Source organism: Giraffa tippelskirchi, chromosome 9, assembly GCF_054371585.1.
Source record: "Giraffa tippelskirchi isolate mGirTip1 chromosome 9, T2T-mGirTip1v1.2.pri, whole genome shotgun sequence".
NCBI classification, from domain to species: Eukaryota; Metazoa; Chordata; class Mammalia; order Artiodactyla; family Giraffidae; genus Giraffa; species Giraffa tippelskirchi.
The window spans coordinates 11,325,055-11,343,538 of NC_137283.1; the positions used below are offsets into that span (position 1 = coordinate 11,325,055).

At 51.1% G+C, this 18,484-nt stretch overlaps 1 protein-coding gene across 6 annotated transcripts in view; it reads left to right on the plus strand.

Annotated features, from left to right (window-relative positions):
- XYLB (xylulokinase) overlaps positions 1 to 18,484 on the plus strand; it is a 44,678-nt gene that overhangs the window by 6,610 nt on the left and 19,584 nt on the right. For 3 of the 6 annotated variants that reach the window (XM_081527382.1, XM_081527383.1, XM_081527384.1), the window contains exons 4-13: positions 1,177 to 1,257; positions 3,498 to 3,584; positions 4,236 to 4,364; positions 5,179 to 5,244; positions 6,977 to 7,049; positions 9,132 to 9,250; positions 12,964 to 13,045; positions 16,821 to 16,861; positions 17,435 to 17,550; positions 18,357 to 18,472. In XM_081527382.1, coding sequence (XP_081383508.1) covers positions 1,177 to 1,257; positions 3,498 to 3,584; positions 4,236 to 4,364; positions 5,179 to 5,244; positions 6,977 to 7,049; positions 9,132 to 9,250; positions 12,964 to 13,045; positions 16,821 to 16,861; positions 17,435 to 17,550; positions 18,357 to 18,472 — 910 coding nt within the window. The remainder of the gene's footprint in view (positions 1 to 1,176; positions 1,258 to 3,497; positions 3,585 to 4,235; positions 4,365 to 5,178; positions 5,245 to 6,976; positions 7,050 to 9,131; positions 9,251 to 12,963; positions 13,046 to 16,820; positions 16,862 to 17,434; positions 17,551 to 18,356; positions 18,473 to 18,484) is intronic. The other 3 variants (XM_081527387.1, XM_081527386.1, XM_081527385.1) reach the window with 2 other exon arrangements.

Genomic DNA, 18,484 nt, shown 5'->3' on the forward strand with positions numbered 1-18,484 from the left:
CCAGGTGCTGAAACCAGAGCAGCTGGAAAGGCCTGCCAGGAACCGTCTTTAAAATGCCACAGAGTAGACCTTTCCCAGACATTCTACTTTCAGGCCCTGTACCCTGAGATCCAAACATGGCCCTTACACTCTTCTCTTAATGCTCAGTCCCCAGACCCTTCAACTTCAGGAGCAGGGGCCCTCAGCTTGGTGACTTATGACCTGTCCAGTCAGGCTTAGATCCATCCCAAGCCAGGCCTGTCCACTCAGGACCAGTGAGGAAGGGAGATGCCTGTTGCCAGATCTGGGTTACCTGTGAGGCCACAGGACTAGGGTGTGGACAGCACAGGCAGGTGTGATAGGAGCCAAGGGCTCTCTTATTGACCACAGGGGCCCTGAGACCTGCAACTAGAGGTCAGACAAAGGTAGCAACTGAATGTCCTCTGCCCACAGGTTCCTCAGTTCTCAGATGCTTAGCTGTGCCGCATGACATGGGGGATCTAGTTCCCTGACCGGGATTGAACCCACGGCCCCCTGCACTAGAAGCTCAGAGTCTTAGCCACTGGACCACCAGGAAAGTCTCTGGAGCTCTGTTCTGATGGGAGCTTCAGCTTTGCTCTTTGCTTCTCCACTGCAGTAAAGTCATATCAGTAATATGGTGGGCTGAAAATGCAGATAAAAGAAACAAAAAATTGAGCCACCTGGTTTCAGCTCTTCCTGAATACTTGGGTGCATGCTCAGTCCTGTCTGATTCTTTGCGACCGCCGTGGGCAGTAGCCCACCAGGCTCCTCTGTCCATGGAATTCCCCAGGCAAGAATACTGGAAGGGGTTGCCATTTCCTCCTCCAGGGGATCTTCCCAACCCAAGAGATTGAACCAGCATCTTCTTCATTGACAGGCAGATTCTTTACCGTTGAGCCACCTGAGAAGCCCTCCTGAATGTTTGGAAGTCACCAACTGGAGAGGCAAAATTTGAGGATTGCTGGTTTCTGATTCCATTTATTTAAAATATTTTTAGCATAGCTCACCTTTTTATTTGGTTGATGCCTACTCATTTAATTGACATGCTCTAGTGCTTCCAGACCGTGAGTCATCAGTTCCTTCTTTATCTCCACTGACAGGGCAGGCACTTAAAATCCAGGCTTGTGCATTAGCCTGATTCAGGACAGTCATGGTGGATTTTGTGTTTCTTCTCAGGCTTTGGATATCATCTTGGAGAAGATGAAGGCTTCGGGCTTTGACTTCTCTCAAGTCCTCGCCTTGTCTGGGGCGGGCCAGGTTTGTGTGCTGCAGCCGCTGTCCGCAACATTAGGGCGTCTGTCTTGGCCAGTGGTGTGGGTGCTAAGGTGATGGTTCCCCTCAAAGGAAGGTGCACATTCTTGAGAGTCACTGCACATGTTTTGTTGCAGTGAAAAATCCCTGTAGCTGTTTCACCTTGGAGGATGAAACAGAGGACCTGAGACAGTTTGTACAGTTAAATGTTGTACAGAATAGGACACTGGGCGAGGAGGAACTGGATCCAGGTCCTCCAAGGGGATGGAGGAAGCATTTGACATGAATTTATTATGACTGTTTGAGGGTACATATGGCTTTTCTCTTTTCTGAAAGTAAAAGTCAGAAATCATGCTAATAACGATAGCAGTGTAATAATGACAAAGAACATTGAACGCCTAGTGTATGCCAGGTGCAGTGCTGAACATTTTACATATATTAACTTAATCCTCACAACAGTTGTACCAGGAGGTATCGTGCAGTGGTTAGCACAGGGGGCTCCAGGTTTGATCCCTAGCTCTGCCATTTGCAAGCAGTGACCTGGGGCATGTTGTCCAGCTTTCTGGTGCCTCCATACTCTAATCTGCCATGAGGTCAATGTGAATGTTAAATACATAGGACAGTGCAAAAAACCCCCAAGTTTTAGCTACTGTTTTTATTATCATTTCCATTTACATGGGGAAACGGAGGCACCGAGAGGTGATGTCACTTGTCAAAGGTCACGTAGCTGCTGGGAGGGGGAGTGAGGATTCCAGTCCAGTGTTACCGTCTGAGTCACTCTGCCCCATGCTGGTTTAGCGTGTCTTCATATCCTCATCAGAGAGCGCTCACCAACTCTTCCGAAGGTGCCTCTTCTTCCCCCGACCTAACAGAAGCATATTGATTGTGTCCTTGTTCCACTAAACAGAGTCCCTGGTGGCCTTGGCTGCATCCCTCACCTGAACCCCCAGCCTGGACACCCTCTCCCTCCCACACGTCCCCTCCGTCCCCTTGGCCAGGTGTCCCAGGAACACCTCAAACTTACCATTTCTCTGACTGAGTGCTCCGTCTTTCCCCAAGGGTTCTGCCCTTTCTCAGGGAGTTGTCCCTCTCCACCTGGGACCACAACCCAAGTGTCACCCTTGATTCCTCCGTCCTCCTGCCCCAACATTCCAAGCGGTCCCCTAATCCTGCTCATTTGTACCTGACTCGAATCTACCACCTCTTCTCCAACTCCACCTCTGTGGCCCCAGACCTGGTACCCACTGTGTTTCTCTGGGCCTCTGTTCCACCTCCCTGCCTCCAGCCTACCTTCTCCAGGACTCTCACAAGCCCTTTCATCCATTCAACTCTGGCCATCCAGAGTTCTCACCAGCCCAAGATAAAACCGAACCTCCCGAGCATGGATGTCAAGGGTTAGGCTGCCACCTCCCCATCTAGTCCCTTCTTCCCCCACCCCAACCTCAGGTTCCTTCCCTGCACATGCCAGCTGCTCTCAACTGCAGTTCCTCTCTTCATGGAGCACCCCTGCACCCAACGCTGGTTCCTTTCCTAGTTATCACATCCACTTCTACGCACGCATACCCCCAGCTGGCTAGACTCCTCCCCTGTGTTTCCACAGCCCTGCCACTGCACTTCATAGGGTTGTTTTTGGCTGCATCTGAGTTGTAGCACGTGGGATCTTTTGTTGCAGCGCAAACTCTCTAGCTGTGGCCCATGGGCTTAGTTGCTCCGTGGTATGTGGGATCTCAGTTCCCTGACCAGGGATCAAACCCATGTCCCCTGCATTGCAAGGTGGATTCTTAACCACTGGACCATCAGGGAAATCCCTTAATAGAGTTTTGTAATTGTCCACTTGTATCTTTTTCTCTGACTAAACTCCAATATCCTTTAGAATAGGGACGGTACTACCCTAGTCGTCTGTCCCATCCTGGTGTGATCTAGGTGATTAGTCCATGTTTGTTGACTGAATAGTGGTAAATGAATAAATGAGTGAGTGTCAGATAATATTATAAGCAATATATTTAAATACAGTTTTACAAAGGTGCCAAAATCTAGACCAATAATTCTTTGTTCTTCCATGTTTTGAGGTGGACAAGGCAGAGTTCCTCCTCATATTATAGGAATGAAAACCAAGTCTCATAAAGGTGGTGAGCTCTGTGACTTAGAAGTACCACGGCAGACTCAGAGTCCAGTTCTTTGGCGTGTAGTCTGGGGTCCTTCCAGTCTCCAGGAGGCTGATACGGGCTCGGGTTTTCCCTTGGCAGCAACATGGAAGCGTGTACTGGAAGACTGGGGCCAGCCAGGTGCTGACAAGTCTGTCACCGGACCTTCCGTTGCATGAGCAGCTACAGGTAACTGTGGCCAGGTTGTGGGAGGCTGAGAAACTTCTGTGGGAGGTGGTAGGGAAGAAGGGCCCCGAGCCCTGTAAGTCCTGAAGCCTAGGGCTTTTGTGCATCGTCAGAGGTGTGGGAAGATGGCTGAGCAGCAGTCCTGTGAGCGTGGTCTGCCATGCACATCCCTGTGATCGGGACAAAGGCTTGGGTGCTCACAGCCCTCATCGTGTGGGTCCCTCGCAGTCCAGCATGACTCTGGCAGGCTCCCTACTCAGAAAACTCCCCCAGGGACCTAGTGCCTCCCAGCGATGCTGGTAAGGCAGGTTCTGGCTTCTCCTTTTCTCCCAAGCTCCACGTGCCCCGGCCAACCTGCCCTTGGCTGCATCTCTGGCCCTCCGCCACTCCCTTCCTGTCTCTCGTGTTGCCTGTGGTGCTCACGTACGCTTGCCAGAACCTTCTACCTAGAGCTTTCTGGGGAAAGACCCCCCCACCCGGGCCAGACCAAGCTTTGGACATGAACGGCTTACCCATGGGTCTTCCAAGGTCACGTCCAGGGAAGAGACGTCCACTTCATACCTGCTGTGCTGGGCAGTGTGACCACCAGTGCCAGGGTGGCCCCCAGGGTCAGCAGGCGGAGCTCACGCCTATGCCTGTGCTCCTTCTTTCCAGGCCTGTTTCTCCATCAGCGACTGCCCGGTGTGGATGGACTCCAGCACCGCAGCCCAGTGCCGCCAGCTGGAGGCCGCCATGGGCGGGGCCCAGGCTCTCAGCTGCCTCACTGGCTCCCGCGCTTATGAGGTGGGAGCACCCACCGTGATCTGGGGACAGGGACTGGTCTAGGAGGACCTGATTGCCGGCCCTGGTCCCTTCTCCCTGGGGGTCTGGGAGGACACACTGGGGACCGGCCCCTGTGGGAATCCTGTGAGGCCGGGTGGCTGCTGCCCCGTGGAGCCAAGCCCGGGCACTCTGGCCTGTGGTTCTGAGCTAGACCCTCTGTGCTGCCCGTCCAGTGAGGGCAGGCCTGCTCCTGCTGCTCCTGGGTCAGAGCTGAGGTGTGACCATGGTGTGCTGTGTCTGTGGGTGATAATGGCACCTCGATCTCAGCCTCTTTAACTTGGAGATACAAAGAGCATTTACATTTTGGGTAGTTTTGAAGCTGAAAGGAGTCAGTCCTTACAGGCGCTTGGTGCAGCTCCTGGGAAAGTTAAGAAAAAATAATTGAGTGCCTCTGTCCTGTTGGCTTCAGCCAGGGTACCCCCGACCCTCCCACCCCGCACTGGGTGGCTGCTGTTGGCTCAGCTGGGATCCTGCGACCCTCCCTGGAGTTGAGGTTCGGGGGGATAAGACCCTATTTGGGCCACCTGAGGTAGGAAGGGTGTGGGTTAGGAAAATATGTGAGTCCCCTGCATGGGTGCCTTCGGTCAGAGCAGACATCCTGCCATATGAGAGCGAGGTTATTACTAAGGGTGTTCAATAGACATTAAACATTTCCAGATTTCAGAAACCTTCTTAAGCTCTTGTTCAGAGCCTGCTATGCTAACTCTGTCAGTACTTTATGGAGTTCATCATTCTCCACAGGATATGGGTCTTTAAGCACTTGCTCTTTTTCCAGCGATTTACAGGAAACCAGATTGCCAAGATTTACCAGCAGAACCCCGAGGCCTACTCACACACAGAGGTTAGTTAAATGTTCCTCTTTGATTGCAAGTCAGGGTCAAATTCCTTCTATTATTTTGCATGAATATACATCTTGTGTGCATGGGCTAGAAACATTGATGAGCAGACATTAAAAATGATATGTATTCAGTTTGTACTCATTAATAATAAACTGCATGTCATTCTCATTTTGACCTTTTATTCTCATTGTCAGGCTTTTTCCAAAGAGGAGGGAAAGAATGGAATTGTGGGAAAGAGAAGTCAGGGATTCTCCTGACCAGAAGGGTAGAGGTCAGGATCAGAATGGGAGCAGGGGGCCTTGTGTCTTCCTTGGACCACCTGAGTAGATCTGGGTAGATTTGGCTCTGTCTCCTTAATTTCCTGGGCTTCCCTGGTGGGTCAGGCAGTAAAGAATCTGCCTGCAATGCAGGAGACCTCAGTTCCATCCCTGAATCAGGAAGACTTCCTGGAGAAGGAAATGACAACCCACTCCAGTATTCTTGCCTGGGAAATCCCACGGACAGAGGAGCCTGGTGGGCTATAGTCCATGAGGTTTCAAAGAGTCAAACATGACTGAGCAACTAACACTTTTACTTTTGGGCTCAGTATCCTATCATTAATGCAGGATGCCTACCAGGCACTTGATTGGCATGGAATCTCTGTTTTCTTACGAAATTTGTAAAGCTGGACCAGTGTGTCTTTAGCTGTGGCCCTTCAACCAGAACCTGCGTCCCAGGAATCCAGGTTCCATTCCTTGAGCCACAGTTGCTGAAAGCCGGAACTTAATGCCACCTGAGAAGCAGCTCAATGGCCTGGCTAGTGATAGTCATCTCTAAGTAATTAGAAAATGATCAGCTTGTGTTAAACCATACTGCTTTTTTAATCTTAACATGCAGTTTACTATTTAGTGAGTCAAGGTTCCAGACTATTCTGCAGTGTTAGCCATTAATGAAGGTTTTGAGTGGAGGAGATGACAAAAATTCCCCCGAGTCTGTATGTAGAACAGAGGTGGCCTGATTGTGAACAGGAGGTGATGGCATTCCCTCCCCTGATCCAAGTGCCTGTGATGCCCATGTGGAAGCACAGACCCTCAGGGTGACATTTAAAATCAATTATCAGTTCCTCCCTTTCATGTTTGGGGTCTCTGGCTTCCAAAGGGGGAAACTTTTACTTCTACTCATTCTGAACCCCTGACACTGTCTTGGTTGATTCTGAATTCTGTGGCCATACATCTACTTCCTCTGTGAATAAAGACCATAGAAATGGAGGAAGGAAATCAGGGCCCCACACTCCCCAGCATGTGGATTCCAGTGAAAACTGCCTTCCCTTAGGGTGGCTTCTTCATACGGTTTTGTTTTTGTTGTTTGGCTGCACTGCGAGGCTTATGGGATCCTTAGTTCCCTGACCAGGGATTGAACCCAGGCCCCTAGCAGTGAAAGCCCGGAATCGTTACCACTAGACCACCAGGGAACTCCTGTTTTTTCCTTTGTCATTGTTGAACCTGGCTGCTTTGTGAGTTGTCGGAAACCGCGGAGCGAGGAGCTTTCCTAAGGAGTCACTGCTTGGTGTTCCAGCCACTCAAAATGCTCCTCGAGACTGAGGGATCCTCCGTCCTCTCACTGCTGGGGCATCTTGCTCAAAGTCTCTACTTCCCTCCCCGGTTTAAAACTCTTGTCCTGTTGTGTGTGTGTCACACGTAGTCAGTTATTCATGAAAGTGAGTCATAAATCTCACTGTATCTTTCTCTTTTGCAGAGAATTTCCTTGGTCAGTAGTTTTGCTGCTTCTCTGTTCCTCGGGTCTTACTCCCCTGTTGACTACAGCGATGGTGAGTCTTCAGAGTCCAGGGATGGGCCTGTTCAGCAGGTGTGCGGCAGCGTGAACCTTATCCAGTCTTCCATCCCTACTGTCTGTCACCAAGAAGGGAGGGTATTAGTTATCTTTTGCGTGTAACAAATGACCCCAGTGCTTTGCAGCTGAGGGCCGTCAATGCTTCTTATCTCACAGAGTTTCTGAAAGTCAAGAATCAGGGAGTGGCTTGACTGGATGCTTCTGGCTCTGGGTCTCTGAGGAAGGGGCAGTCAAGCTGGCCTCCAGCATTGCGGTCACCTAAAGGCTTGACTGGGGTTGGAGGATCCACTTCCAGGCCACACACATTGGCCGCAGGTCTCAGCCCTATCCCCGCCCGACACCACCATATGGGAGCTAGATTTCACCCCAAGGGAAGGGTAAGAGAGACAGCAGCCAAGCAGAAGCTGCAGAGTCTTTTACACGCTAATCTTGGGAGTGACGTACATCACTCTCGCCCTGTCCCTGGTCACACAGACCTCCGGGTATGAGAAGAAGGGGCCACACATGGTGTGAACACTAGGACTGGGGGATGAACAGGAACCGTCTTGTAGCCTGGCTCCCTCGGGAGTTATATTCTGAAGCTCTTGTTCATGTTTGGAGAACTCACGAGAGGGGTGAGCTGCTGGAATCAAAACCTTGACAAAAATAAATACAGAGGATGCCAGTGAGGAAGGAGAGCTGGGAGGAGCTTGCTCAAGGAGCTCTGGGATGAGGCTAGAGCGGAAGGAGGGACCAAGGAGGGAGGCGGAGGCAGAGCAAGAGCCCAGGCCTGGGCGCGTGACCTCAGGAGACCCTTGGGACACTCCGAGTCTCTGGGAGTTCAGCTGAAGTGTGTGAGTGCTGTTGTGTGCCAGACACTAGTTTAGTTTTCAAGGAGAGAGAGTAAAGTGACTCAGGAGTGGTCCCCAAGCTTTGCTCACAGTCTGGAGAAGAAAAGCTTCCTCCCGCCCAGGAGCCCAGCTCCTTGGAGCTCAGGCCAGCCGAGTGCGACACGTGGGCAGCCTGTTCCCACCGGTGTTTTCCACACTCAGCCGGGCTGTCCCGATCGCTGCTGGAGAAAGTTCCATCGCTGCTCTGGACATTACTGAGCTTCACCCGCAGCTGGGCCTCCACCCACTCCCCTCACCGCCGCCTTAGAAGTCACCTACTAATTTAGCAGTTGTGTAACCATCTCACATGGGGACAGGGCTCCAGCAGCACCCAGCCCGCTGGTCTGCCTCCTCCTGGGCCCGGGGAAGAGGGTCGTCCACCTGTGCTCTAGGTTCTCCCCACTCCCCATCCTCAGGAGAAGTAGATTATTTTAGGGAAGATTTAGCTGATCACCAGGGCTTTCCTGTTGGCTCAGACTGTAAAGAATATGCCTACAGTGCAGGAGACTGACCTGGGTTTGATCCCTGGGTCAGGAAGATCCCTGGAGAATGGTATGGCTCCCCACTCCAGTATTCTTGCCTGGAGAATTCTATGGGCAGAGGAGCCTGGCAGGCTACAGTCCCTGGGGTCGCAAAGAGTCAGGCACGACAAAGTGACTTTCGCACACGCATAGCTGATCTTAGTGATGAGTATGAGGAAGTTTAGAGGCATCTGAGAGCTTCCCTCGAAAAGTTAGATGCGATTGAGAAATCCCACATCAGTGCCAGGACTTCCTCAGAGCCTTAAACCCCAGGGGACACTCAGAGCCATTCTAGATGATGCTGCTGGGAGCTGCCCTCCCCTGGCCAGGTCTTAGAGAGCCAGAGGCCCACGCAGAGTGACCCAGATCCATTGTCTGCATTCCATCAGGGAAGAGCTCCAGGTACACGTTTGCTGTGAGAATGATCCACTCTTGGCTAGATCTGTGCATTTTTACAAAAGATTTTTTGAAAGATTTCTCTTGGAACTTCCCTGACAGTCCAGTGGTTAAGACTCCACACTGCCAATAGAGGGAGCGCAGGTTTGCTCCTTAGCTGAGGAACTAAGACCCTACATGCCGCAAGGTGTGGCCCAGAAATTGGGGAAAAAAATGAATAAAGGACACATTAAAAAAAATTGTTTTTTCCTTCTTGTATCCTTCCTTCCTTAGGTTCTGGAATGAATTTGCTGCAGATTCGGGACAAAGTCTGGTCACAGGCTTGCCTTGGAGCCTGCGCACCTCACTTAGAGGAGAAGCTTGGCCGGCCGGTGCCATCCTGCTCTGTTGTGGTAGGTCCCCTGCCAGGCGGTGGGGCTCACTGGAGAGCGGGTTGCTGCTGGGGAAGTGGTATAGTACACACACGTACACACACGCACCCCCCCGCCCCCGTACACACATACTACACATCCATCCATCCATTCACACAAGGGCACGCACACATGGGGCTTTGTCTAGTACAAGATAAGTAGTTGACATGAGTCAGAGCAAAATGTCTGGATCCTTGGCCTTGCAGTCAGGTGCTCAGGCCCGGTTGAGGATTCCTGCCTCGTGGCGGGGGTGAGGGGTGTGGGGAGTGGACTTTGGAAAATTGCGCCCTGGGAAGCAATTAGAATGGGAAAAGGATTGAAGGAGTGTGTTCTGGGTGATTGCACTCCTTAGGAAAAAATGCACAAGGTGGAAATTGAAGGGATAGGGACCACCACTGAAGCTTGGGGCAGGCAGTCTGGAGAAAATAAAAAGAAGTGCCAGTGATCTGGGGAGAGCACGGGCCCTGGAGCCACACTGTCTGGGGTGGAATTGGGCTCTGCTGCTAACCGCCTTTGGGACCTTGTGCCTCAGTTCCCTCATCACTTCCACTGTTTCTGGAGCAGTAGGAATACTACTACTTTCTATCTGTCAGGCTGTTGTGCAGAATGAATGAGGTGATACATTTAATGTACTTAAGATGGTGCTTGGTCCCAGGGCTAATACGAAAAGCATTTGGGACAGCCACATGCAGAAGAATGAGACCGGACCACTGTCTTACTCCCAGTACAAAAATTAATCCATAATGGATTAAAGGCTTGAATCTAAAATTTGAAACCGTAAAACTCTGAGGAAAAAACAGCTGGTTAGCTCCTTGATACTCACCTTGGCAGAGATTTTTTTTTTTTGCATTTGAAACTAAAAGCAAGGGACTTCCATGGTGGTCCCGTGGCTAAGACGGCACATTCCCAATGAAGGGGGCCCAGCTTCAAACCTGGTCAGGGAACCAAATCCCTCCTGCCACAGCTAAGAGTTTGCATGCCACCAAAACGAAGATTGAAGATCCAGCGTGCTGCAACTAAGACTTGGCATAGCCAATAAATGTTAAGAAAAAAAACCTAAAAGCAGAGGCACCTAAAGCAAACCCAACAAATATAACTACAGCAAAATAAAAAGCTTCTTCACAGCAAAGGAAACCATTAACAAAGCGAAAAGGCAACCTACCAACTAGGAGAAAATATTTGCGAAATCTATATCTGCATCCCTGGTGGCTCAGATGATACAGAATCCGCCTGCCGTGTGGGAGAGCTGGGTTCAGTCCCTGGGTTGGGAAGATCCCCAGGAGGAGGGCATGGCAACCCACTCCTAGTATTCTTGCCTGGAGAATTCCGTGGACAGAGGAGCTTGGCGGGCTACAGTCCGCGGGGTCTCAAAGAGTCGAATATGACTGAGCAACTAAGCATACATATTTGATAAAGGGAGCAATTCAATGAAAGAACTTTAACCATTGGTGTGGCATCTATATTCAGAATAGCCACTGGCTGTCCATGCTCTGGTTTCTCCTAGTTGGCCAGCTGAGTTCTTGGCTGCGCCCTGCACTCAGCCATTTGGTGGGGACCACCTGACCCACACCAGAACAAGTGGAAATGCTGGGTGGGGCAGAGTGTTGGCTGTGAGGGAGACCAGAGCACGAGGAGAACCAGGTTATCACGAGTACCTCCTGTTGGGAGTTCCAGCCATGGAAACACTTTTCTATCAACAGTGAGCAGCTGAAAACAGCCTTTGCCACCACAAGCAGAATGTCAAAACCAGATCGTCATCATCCCGAGGGTGGGCTTCCCAGGTGGCTCAGTGGTAAAGAACCCGCCTGCCAATACAGGAGACGTGGATTTGATCCCTGGGTCAAGATGATCCCCTGGAGGAGGAAATGGCAACCCACTCCAGTACTCTTGCCTAGGAGAGAATGACCATGCAATCATTAAGTGTCAGATGTGACTGAGCACGCACATATCTCCCAGAGGGTGCCGTGAAGCCAGCGCACAGAGGTAAGGGTGTCCTGCCCCATAGAAGCAGACAATTCAGAACCCAGGCAGGCTGATGCACAGCAGAAAGGAAAAAAGGAAGGGCGAACAGAAAACAGCCAAGCCTCTGGGACTGGTATTCCACACGGCTCTTAGTTTCCAGTCGATGGAGAGCAGTGTTTTGTCCACGGCAGCCAGCTTTGTTTGCCTTACACCAAGAACACATGTCTCCAAGAGGGGCCTCGTGCAGGCACGAGCAGCTTGAGGAACAGAAAAGAACTGATTTGGAAAAGTGTGTTTTCGTTTGAAGCATATGTACCCACGTGATGGGGGGAAACAAGCAAAATTCATGTTTTCTGTCATCTCTTTTTCTGAAGGTGGTGCCCAAATGGCTTTCTCTCCTTTTCTGCAGGAAAATATTTGGAGATGTCATGTAGCGACGCCTCCGCCTCGCAACCTCCCAGCCTACCTTTTTCGCCAGCAGTCGTGGCCTCACGTGTCCCTTGGCAGCATCCTGCCTGGGCTGTAGCTCATTTCCCTCTTCTGCCCTGGGGGCTTCTGGATCTCTGCATCTGTGCTCTACCAGCCTGGAGGGTCGGTTTAACCCCCAACACACACACCTGTGAGGAGCTGTGGAGAGCTGCTCCCTGTCCCACCCCCAAGAGGACAGCCTGCCTCAAATGCTACCCACAGCCAGTACCGGCTCCCCAGAGTACCCTTGGGTGGGCTTTCACCCCTTCCATTTCATTCTTTCAACCCCCACCCTCATTTCCTGGGGTCGCTTCCCCAAATAAGCCACCTACACAAACCCGGACTCAGATTCTGTTCTCTGAGGCAACCCAGGCTGAGACAGGTCTCCTTGAAGACCAGGAGATGGCTTCCTTCTCATGGAAATGTGAAATTTTGTTGGATGGAGCAAAATGATCTTCCCAGACACTGGGAAATCCCTTTTTAAAAAATTTTCTTGGCTGTGCCACTGGGCATGTGGGATCTTAGTTCCTCGACCAGGCATCGAACTCACGCCCCCTGCAGTGAAAGGGTAGAGTCTTAACCACTAGACTACTAAGGAAGTCCCAGGAAATCTCATCATTTATTTTAAATTTTTGGAACTAAGAGAAGGTCAGGGAAAGCGGAGGGTGGGGTCAGGGAACTTTCTTTTCATAACTATGCTTTCTAAAGACCGTAGGTCTGTCTAGAAGATATCCCTGCCCTCTGATCCCACAGGAAGTCTCGAAGGGCCCCTGAGAGCTTTGGTTCCAGGTGGAAGCTCCCCCCCACACACACCGCCTTTCCTTGGTTTATTTTCTTTAGAATGTTGACTGCCACGCATGCATGTCTGATTGCTCATGATCTGATTGCTGGGCTGATAGAGCATGTGTGTAAGGCATTATCTACTTCCATGAGTTTGTTTAATGATTTTTTTCCTCTCATTTATTTATTTTTAATGCAACATCCAGAATTTGGAGCTTACAAAGCAAGCCCACGTTGGGGATGGTTTTCTTCTAGCTGCCTTGACTCTCAAAATCAAGCGTGCCTTGAGGCAGTGGGACAACTTCACGTTCATGGTCCCAGCCCCGTGCTGGGCTCCGCTGGTGTTCTGTGAACAGGACGTCCCAGCTGTGATGAGCCTCTCAGCCCCACCCAGGCCTGTTGCTTTTCTGTGGCCTGAAGGGTGGGCAGCTGTGCCAAGCAGGTGGGATTTGCTTCTGCAGAACACACTTGCTTTCTCTCCTCAGGGGGCCATCTCTTCCTACTTTGTCCAGCGCTATGGGTTTCCTCCAGGATGCAAAGTGGTGGCCTTCACTGGGGACAACCCAGGTGAGTACCTCGTGGGACTTCACCCCCCCCCAGTAGCCTGCCTTGGTCCTTGCTGGACACTGGCAAATGCCAGCCAACCTCTTGGGGAAGCCTGTCTGGCAGGCCTTCCCTCCGTGGCCACCTACCCCCCTGCTGGCCTGAACACTGACTCCTTGTGCTGCCCCACCTTGGCCCTGGCTGTACCCACAAGAGCCACCCAGGGCTGCCCAGCAAGGTGAGAACTGATCAGTGATGGAGGAAGACAGTCAAGCCCACCCTCCCTGACCTGCCTTTTCTGTTCCAAAGTGAGCATCTCAGTTCCTCCACCTCTTTCTGCAGTGTTAAGACTCTGACCCCTTTTTTGACCTGTTGTTGTTTAGTCGCTCAGTCGTGTTTGACTCTTTGCGAGCCCATGGGCTGCAGCACGCCAGGCTTCCCTGTCCTTCACCATCTCCTGGAGCTTGCTCAAACTCATGTCCATTGAGTCAGTGCTGTAGATACGACTTACTCCTCATCAAAGCCTCTTGTCTTTCTTCCTCTTTCTCTTCTCTGGGGTTTCCTGACAGGTCTCTGCAGGAAGGCCAAGTGGCCACAGACTGCTGCCCCTCACCACACCCCTGCAGCCCTTTTCCTAATGAGCCACCAAATCAGGGTTGATGGAAAGAGTAAACACAAATAGAATAAATGCTACAATACCAACTTGAATTCAGAGGAAGGTCAAATGATGAGGTAGGATAAGTGTGTCCCAGGCATTATTTGAACTTCAGATAACAAATGCTTTTTCAGTGTGTGTCCCAAGTATTATTTCTCTGAAATTGAAATGTGACTGAGTGCCCTGTATTTTATCTGGCAACTTTACTCCAAATCGCCACCCTGTGCAGCCATTTCTGCTCTAAGAATGCACCTGAGGTGCATATGAAATGATTTGGGCTGCTTTGCGGGTGGAGGCTAGGGTCTGGCTTCAGCCTTTCTCCTGGCTTCCACACCCGCAGCCTCCCTGTACTTGCCTCCTACTGGTTATGCAGATGAGGATGTGGACGGCAAAAATAAAATAAAAAAGAGGCACTTGTGTTTAGGAGTGGAGCTGTGTCCCTAAGAATGGAGCTGAAGTATCATGTTAAAATTCACTTATCGTCACAATGTGTTGTATGTTAAGTCGCTTCAGTCGTGTCTGACTCTTTGTGACCCTATGGACTGTAGCCCGCCAGGCTCCTCTGTCCATGGAATTCTTCAGGCATAAATACTGGAATGCGTTGCCATTTCCTCCTCCAGGGGATCTTCCCGACCCAGGGATTGAACCTGTGTCTTTTATGTCTCCTGCGTTGGCAGGTGGGTTCTTTACCGCTAGCGCCACCTGAGAAACCCTTCATCATAATGATGATATTAAATTCCATATTTCCTGCAGTATCTGTGTGTACTTTTGTGACCAGGAGAAAGACGTTTAAGTTGCCATCACTGCTGTTTCTGTCCCCAGTATAAATAACACTCGTGGTGCTCCGAGGTCTGCTCTGGGCCTGTCTGCTTTGGAGCTGGGGGCACGTGAGTATGTCCCTGCCACCACATGGTTGCGTCAGTGTCCTGGCTGTGTCCCCTCCCTCCTAGGGTGACCACCACTCTGGCATCTGCAGGGAGCCCCCAGGAGCCAGACCAGGGCTGCCCTGTCCCTGAGCAGATTCCGTAGCCCTTCACACAGAGCCCTGTTGTCAAGGCACAGACCCAGACTCAGAGTGGGTTTTGGGGAAGGGCCCCTCATGTTCCTAAGGGGCCTAAGATGAGGTGAGACGGAGGCTGGTGGACATTGACCCAGTTCCTGCTGCAGCGAGGTATGAAGCCTGTCCTCCTGGCACCTGATTTGAGAGGCAGCTCTGGGCTGCAATGGGCATGTTCTGGTGCCCAGGCTTCCTGGGGGATGCCAGGCCCCCAGTTCCTATCTACCCTAAAAGTTGAGGGGCCCAATCTCCCTCAGAAAAAAGCAGCTGGTGCACAGTTCAGGACAGTCCTACACTTTGTGGGCCAGGTTTGTTTTCTTTTCAAAATGAAAATAGCTTCATCAAGTCTGAAAATATATCTATATATATTTTCAATTGGGATATAGTTTATTTACAACGTTGTGTTACTTTCAGATGTCCAGCAAAGTGATTTAGTTATACATAGACATATATCTTTTTCAGAATCTTTTCCCATATAGGTTATTACAGAGTGTTAAGTAGAGTTCCCTGTGCTTCCTTATTGGTTGTCTATTTTATATATATTAATGTGTGTATGTTAATTCCAACCTCCTAATTTATCCCCTCTCCCCTTTCTCGTTTGTTAACCATGAGTCTTTTTAGAAAAATGTATGTTCTTACACCTACTCTATTAACTAGAAGAATGTCAGGGAAAATAATGGGCCTGCTCTTTTACCACTGAAACGTGAGCTTCTGGGCATGTTTGAGAGGGAATGAGAAAGAAGCAGCTTTTTAAACCTTCCTTTGGGGCTTTGCTTTCAGATTGAATGTTGCAAGTACCAGGCAGGTGGCCCTCAGCCAGACCCTCCCTAAGTCTGACCTTCACTTTCCTGCTGCCTTAAATAATGTGTTAGTCTTACACTTTTTTCTTATATACAAGAGATACCTCTTCATTGCAGAAACAAATTTTAAGTACTGACAAACCAAAGGAAGAATGTAAAAAAATCATCCACGATCCCTTAATCCAGAGATAACCACAGTTAAAATTTTGAGGGCTAGTCCTTCTAACTTGCTTTTTCTGTGCCCATAAATAAACATTTTAATCAACCAAGGCAGTATTTTTGTGAACTTCATTTGTGATTGTCTTGGGTTCCACTGTTCTGGCATTTACTTTGCCAGTCTCCCTCGGATGAAAGTGGGAGATGAGGTAGGAGTGGCTTCTAGCATTTAGACAGTGCAGACATTGTCCTGTCCCTTGTCCCTGCAGGATAAGCTCTTAGAGGTGGGATGCCTGAGTCCAGATCTCTGACACACTGGTGTATCAGTGAGCAAGGCAGATAACCAAGCTGTCATGGGCCTCTTGTCAAAGGGAACAGTCAACATAATCTTGCCCCTTTCCTTCCCAACTGAGGTGGGAAAAAGCCCCACACTCTGGCCTCGCCTTTGTCTTTCTCTGCCTTGTGTATCCTAATAGTGGGTGGGGAGTTTGCATCCCTTTAGATGCAGCTTCTGAGCCCAGATCAGAGGCCTGGAGCACAGACACCCCACCCTCTGGCCTTTGTTGTCGTTCAGCCCCTCAGTCTGACTCTGTGAGCCCATGGACTGCGGCACACCAGGCCTCCCTGCCCCTCCCCATCTCCCATGTCCATGGCCATTGAATCAGTGATGCCATCCAGCCATCTCATTCTCTGTCGCCTTCTTCTCCTCCTGCCCGCAATCTTTCCCAGCATCAGGATCTTTTTCAGTGAGTCAGTTCTTCGCATCAGGTGGCCAAAGTATTGGTGCTTCAGCTTTCGCATCAGTCCTTCCAATGAACACTCAGGGTTGATTTCCTTTAAGATTGACTGGTTTGATCTCTTTGCTCTCTAAGGGACTCTCAAGAGTCTTCTTCAACACCACAGTGCAAAAGCATCAATTCTTCGGTGCTCAGCCTTCTATATGGTCCAACTCTCAACATCCTGGCCTTTGGGGCATCCTTGGCCCTCCTCTCATCCTGCTCCTGCCTCTCTCTCAGCTTGTAGACTGGGGTTGGAGGTGGGAGCTTCCCTCCTATCGGAGGGAGGTGACTGGTTTGCTAAATGGCTCCCTTGCGACCTCCAGCTAACCACTGGCTCCCCTCCCGTTCTCAGCGTCGCTGGCAGGCATGAGGCTGGAGGAAGGTGACATTGCGGTAAGGTGACCTCTCCCTGCCAGAGGTGGGGTCAGCTCCTTCTGCCCCAGGAGACGAGGGTACTGGGTGTCAGCAGCATCCTATCAGTGGGGCATCCAGGGTCAAAAGGCAGCTGAGGGAGGGGAGAGGGAGACCCAGGCCCCAGGACATGCCCACAGCTCCTCTCTTGGAAGGTCAGTTGCCTGTGCTGAATAGACAGGTCCCCTGCCTGCCTTGACAGTGAGCACAGTGGCAGAAGGGTCAGACCTCAGGCCAGAGGACTGTGAGACCTCCAGGCAATAAAGACATAACCCAGACCCTTCTGCTTCTAGTGGGGAACCAGTCGTCACCCGAACCATGCCTTAGAGGTAGTTGTAGTAAGTTCTATATAAACAGCCCATGGAATTTGTGGTAGCTTGAATCTGGGGAGCTGACTATGAATTTTGGTGTGGGGGGGTCAGCAGAGGTTTCTCTGAAGAAATGGTGTTTAATCCAACGGTCTTCAGCCTGGACAGTGAAGCGAGGAGGGGGTCAGGGCAGCTCTGCTGGAGTGGCAGAGACAGAGCCGCCTCACTTTTGCCCGTCTCTCTCCAGGTCAGCCTTGGTACCAGTGACACGCTATTCCTCTGGCTCCAGGAGCCCACGCCCGCCCTGGAAGGCCACATCTTCTGCAACCCTGTTGACCCCCAGCACTACATGGCGCTCCTGTGGTAGGCTGGGTTAGGGGGGAGGAGGTGAAGGGCAGGGCTGGCACTGTGTGGAGCCCCCGGGGCATTCCACTGAGCAGGCTCTGGGGGCACCTGAGACCCCAGGGACTCACTGGGTCTTGCTGAGAGCAGAGTTGCTGCAGTGGTGGGGTGGGGGAAAGCACCCAGGACCTGAAGTCTCTCCCAAGCCCAGGTACAAATTCTATCCCCAACACCTGTATTGTGTGTGGCCTGAGGCAGACCCCAGAGCATATCTTAGCCATACTTTGCCCATAAAATGGGAGGAACAAGAAGTTTACTTCATAGTGATGTTACGATGTATCTGGCACATGGTGGACCTTCAACCAATGGTAGTAAGGACATCCTGCCTCCTGACAGTTCTCATGAAAGGGGTCTGTTCTGCACCTTCCCAACAGGCATTTGGCAACTGGAAGCTACTAAGGGAAGGTTTTTAGCCTTTAAGCTCCAGGAACCCCTGGAGAATATGCAGGTCTAGTAAATCTGGCCAGTTCTGCCCATTGTCCAGAGGGTACAATGTGCTGAAACCACAGCTCCGTCTCTCCTTGGGACTCTTTCGTGCCAACCTCCTCTGTAAACAGAGCCCCCAGGACAAGTGCATTTTCTGGTGACTCCCGGGGAGGTGCCCTGGGCTTGCTACATGAGGCGGAACCTCAGATCCCTGCTGTGCACTGGCTGGGGTGGGGTCCAGCCTGACCTGCAGCCCCCCTACCTGGGACTCTTCCCCAAAGCCCGTGGGTCTACTTAGAACGCACCTAGCCCCTCCCTCAGGGTTGTGTGCACTTCTGCAGCTTTAAAAACGGCTCCCTGATGAGAGAGAAGATCCGAGATGAGTCTGCTTCCGGTTCCTGGAGCGAGTTCTCCAAGGTGCTGCAGTCCACGGGGATGGGGAATGGCGGAAACCTGGGTAGGCTGCTGA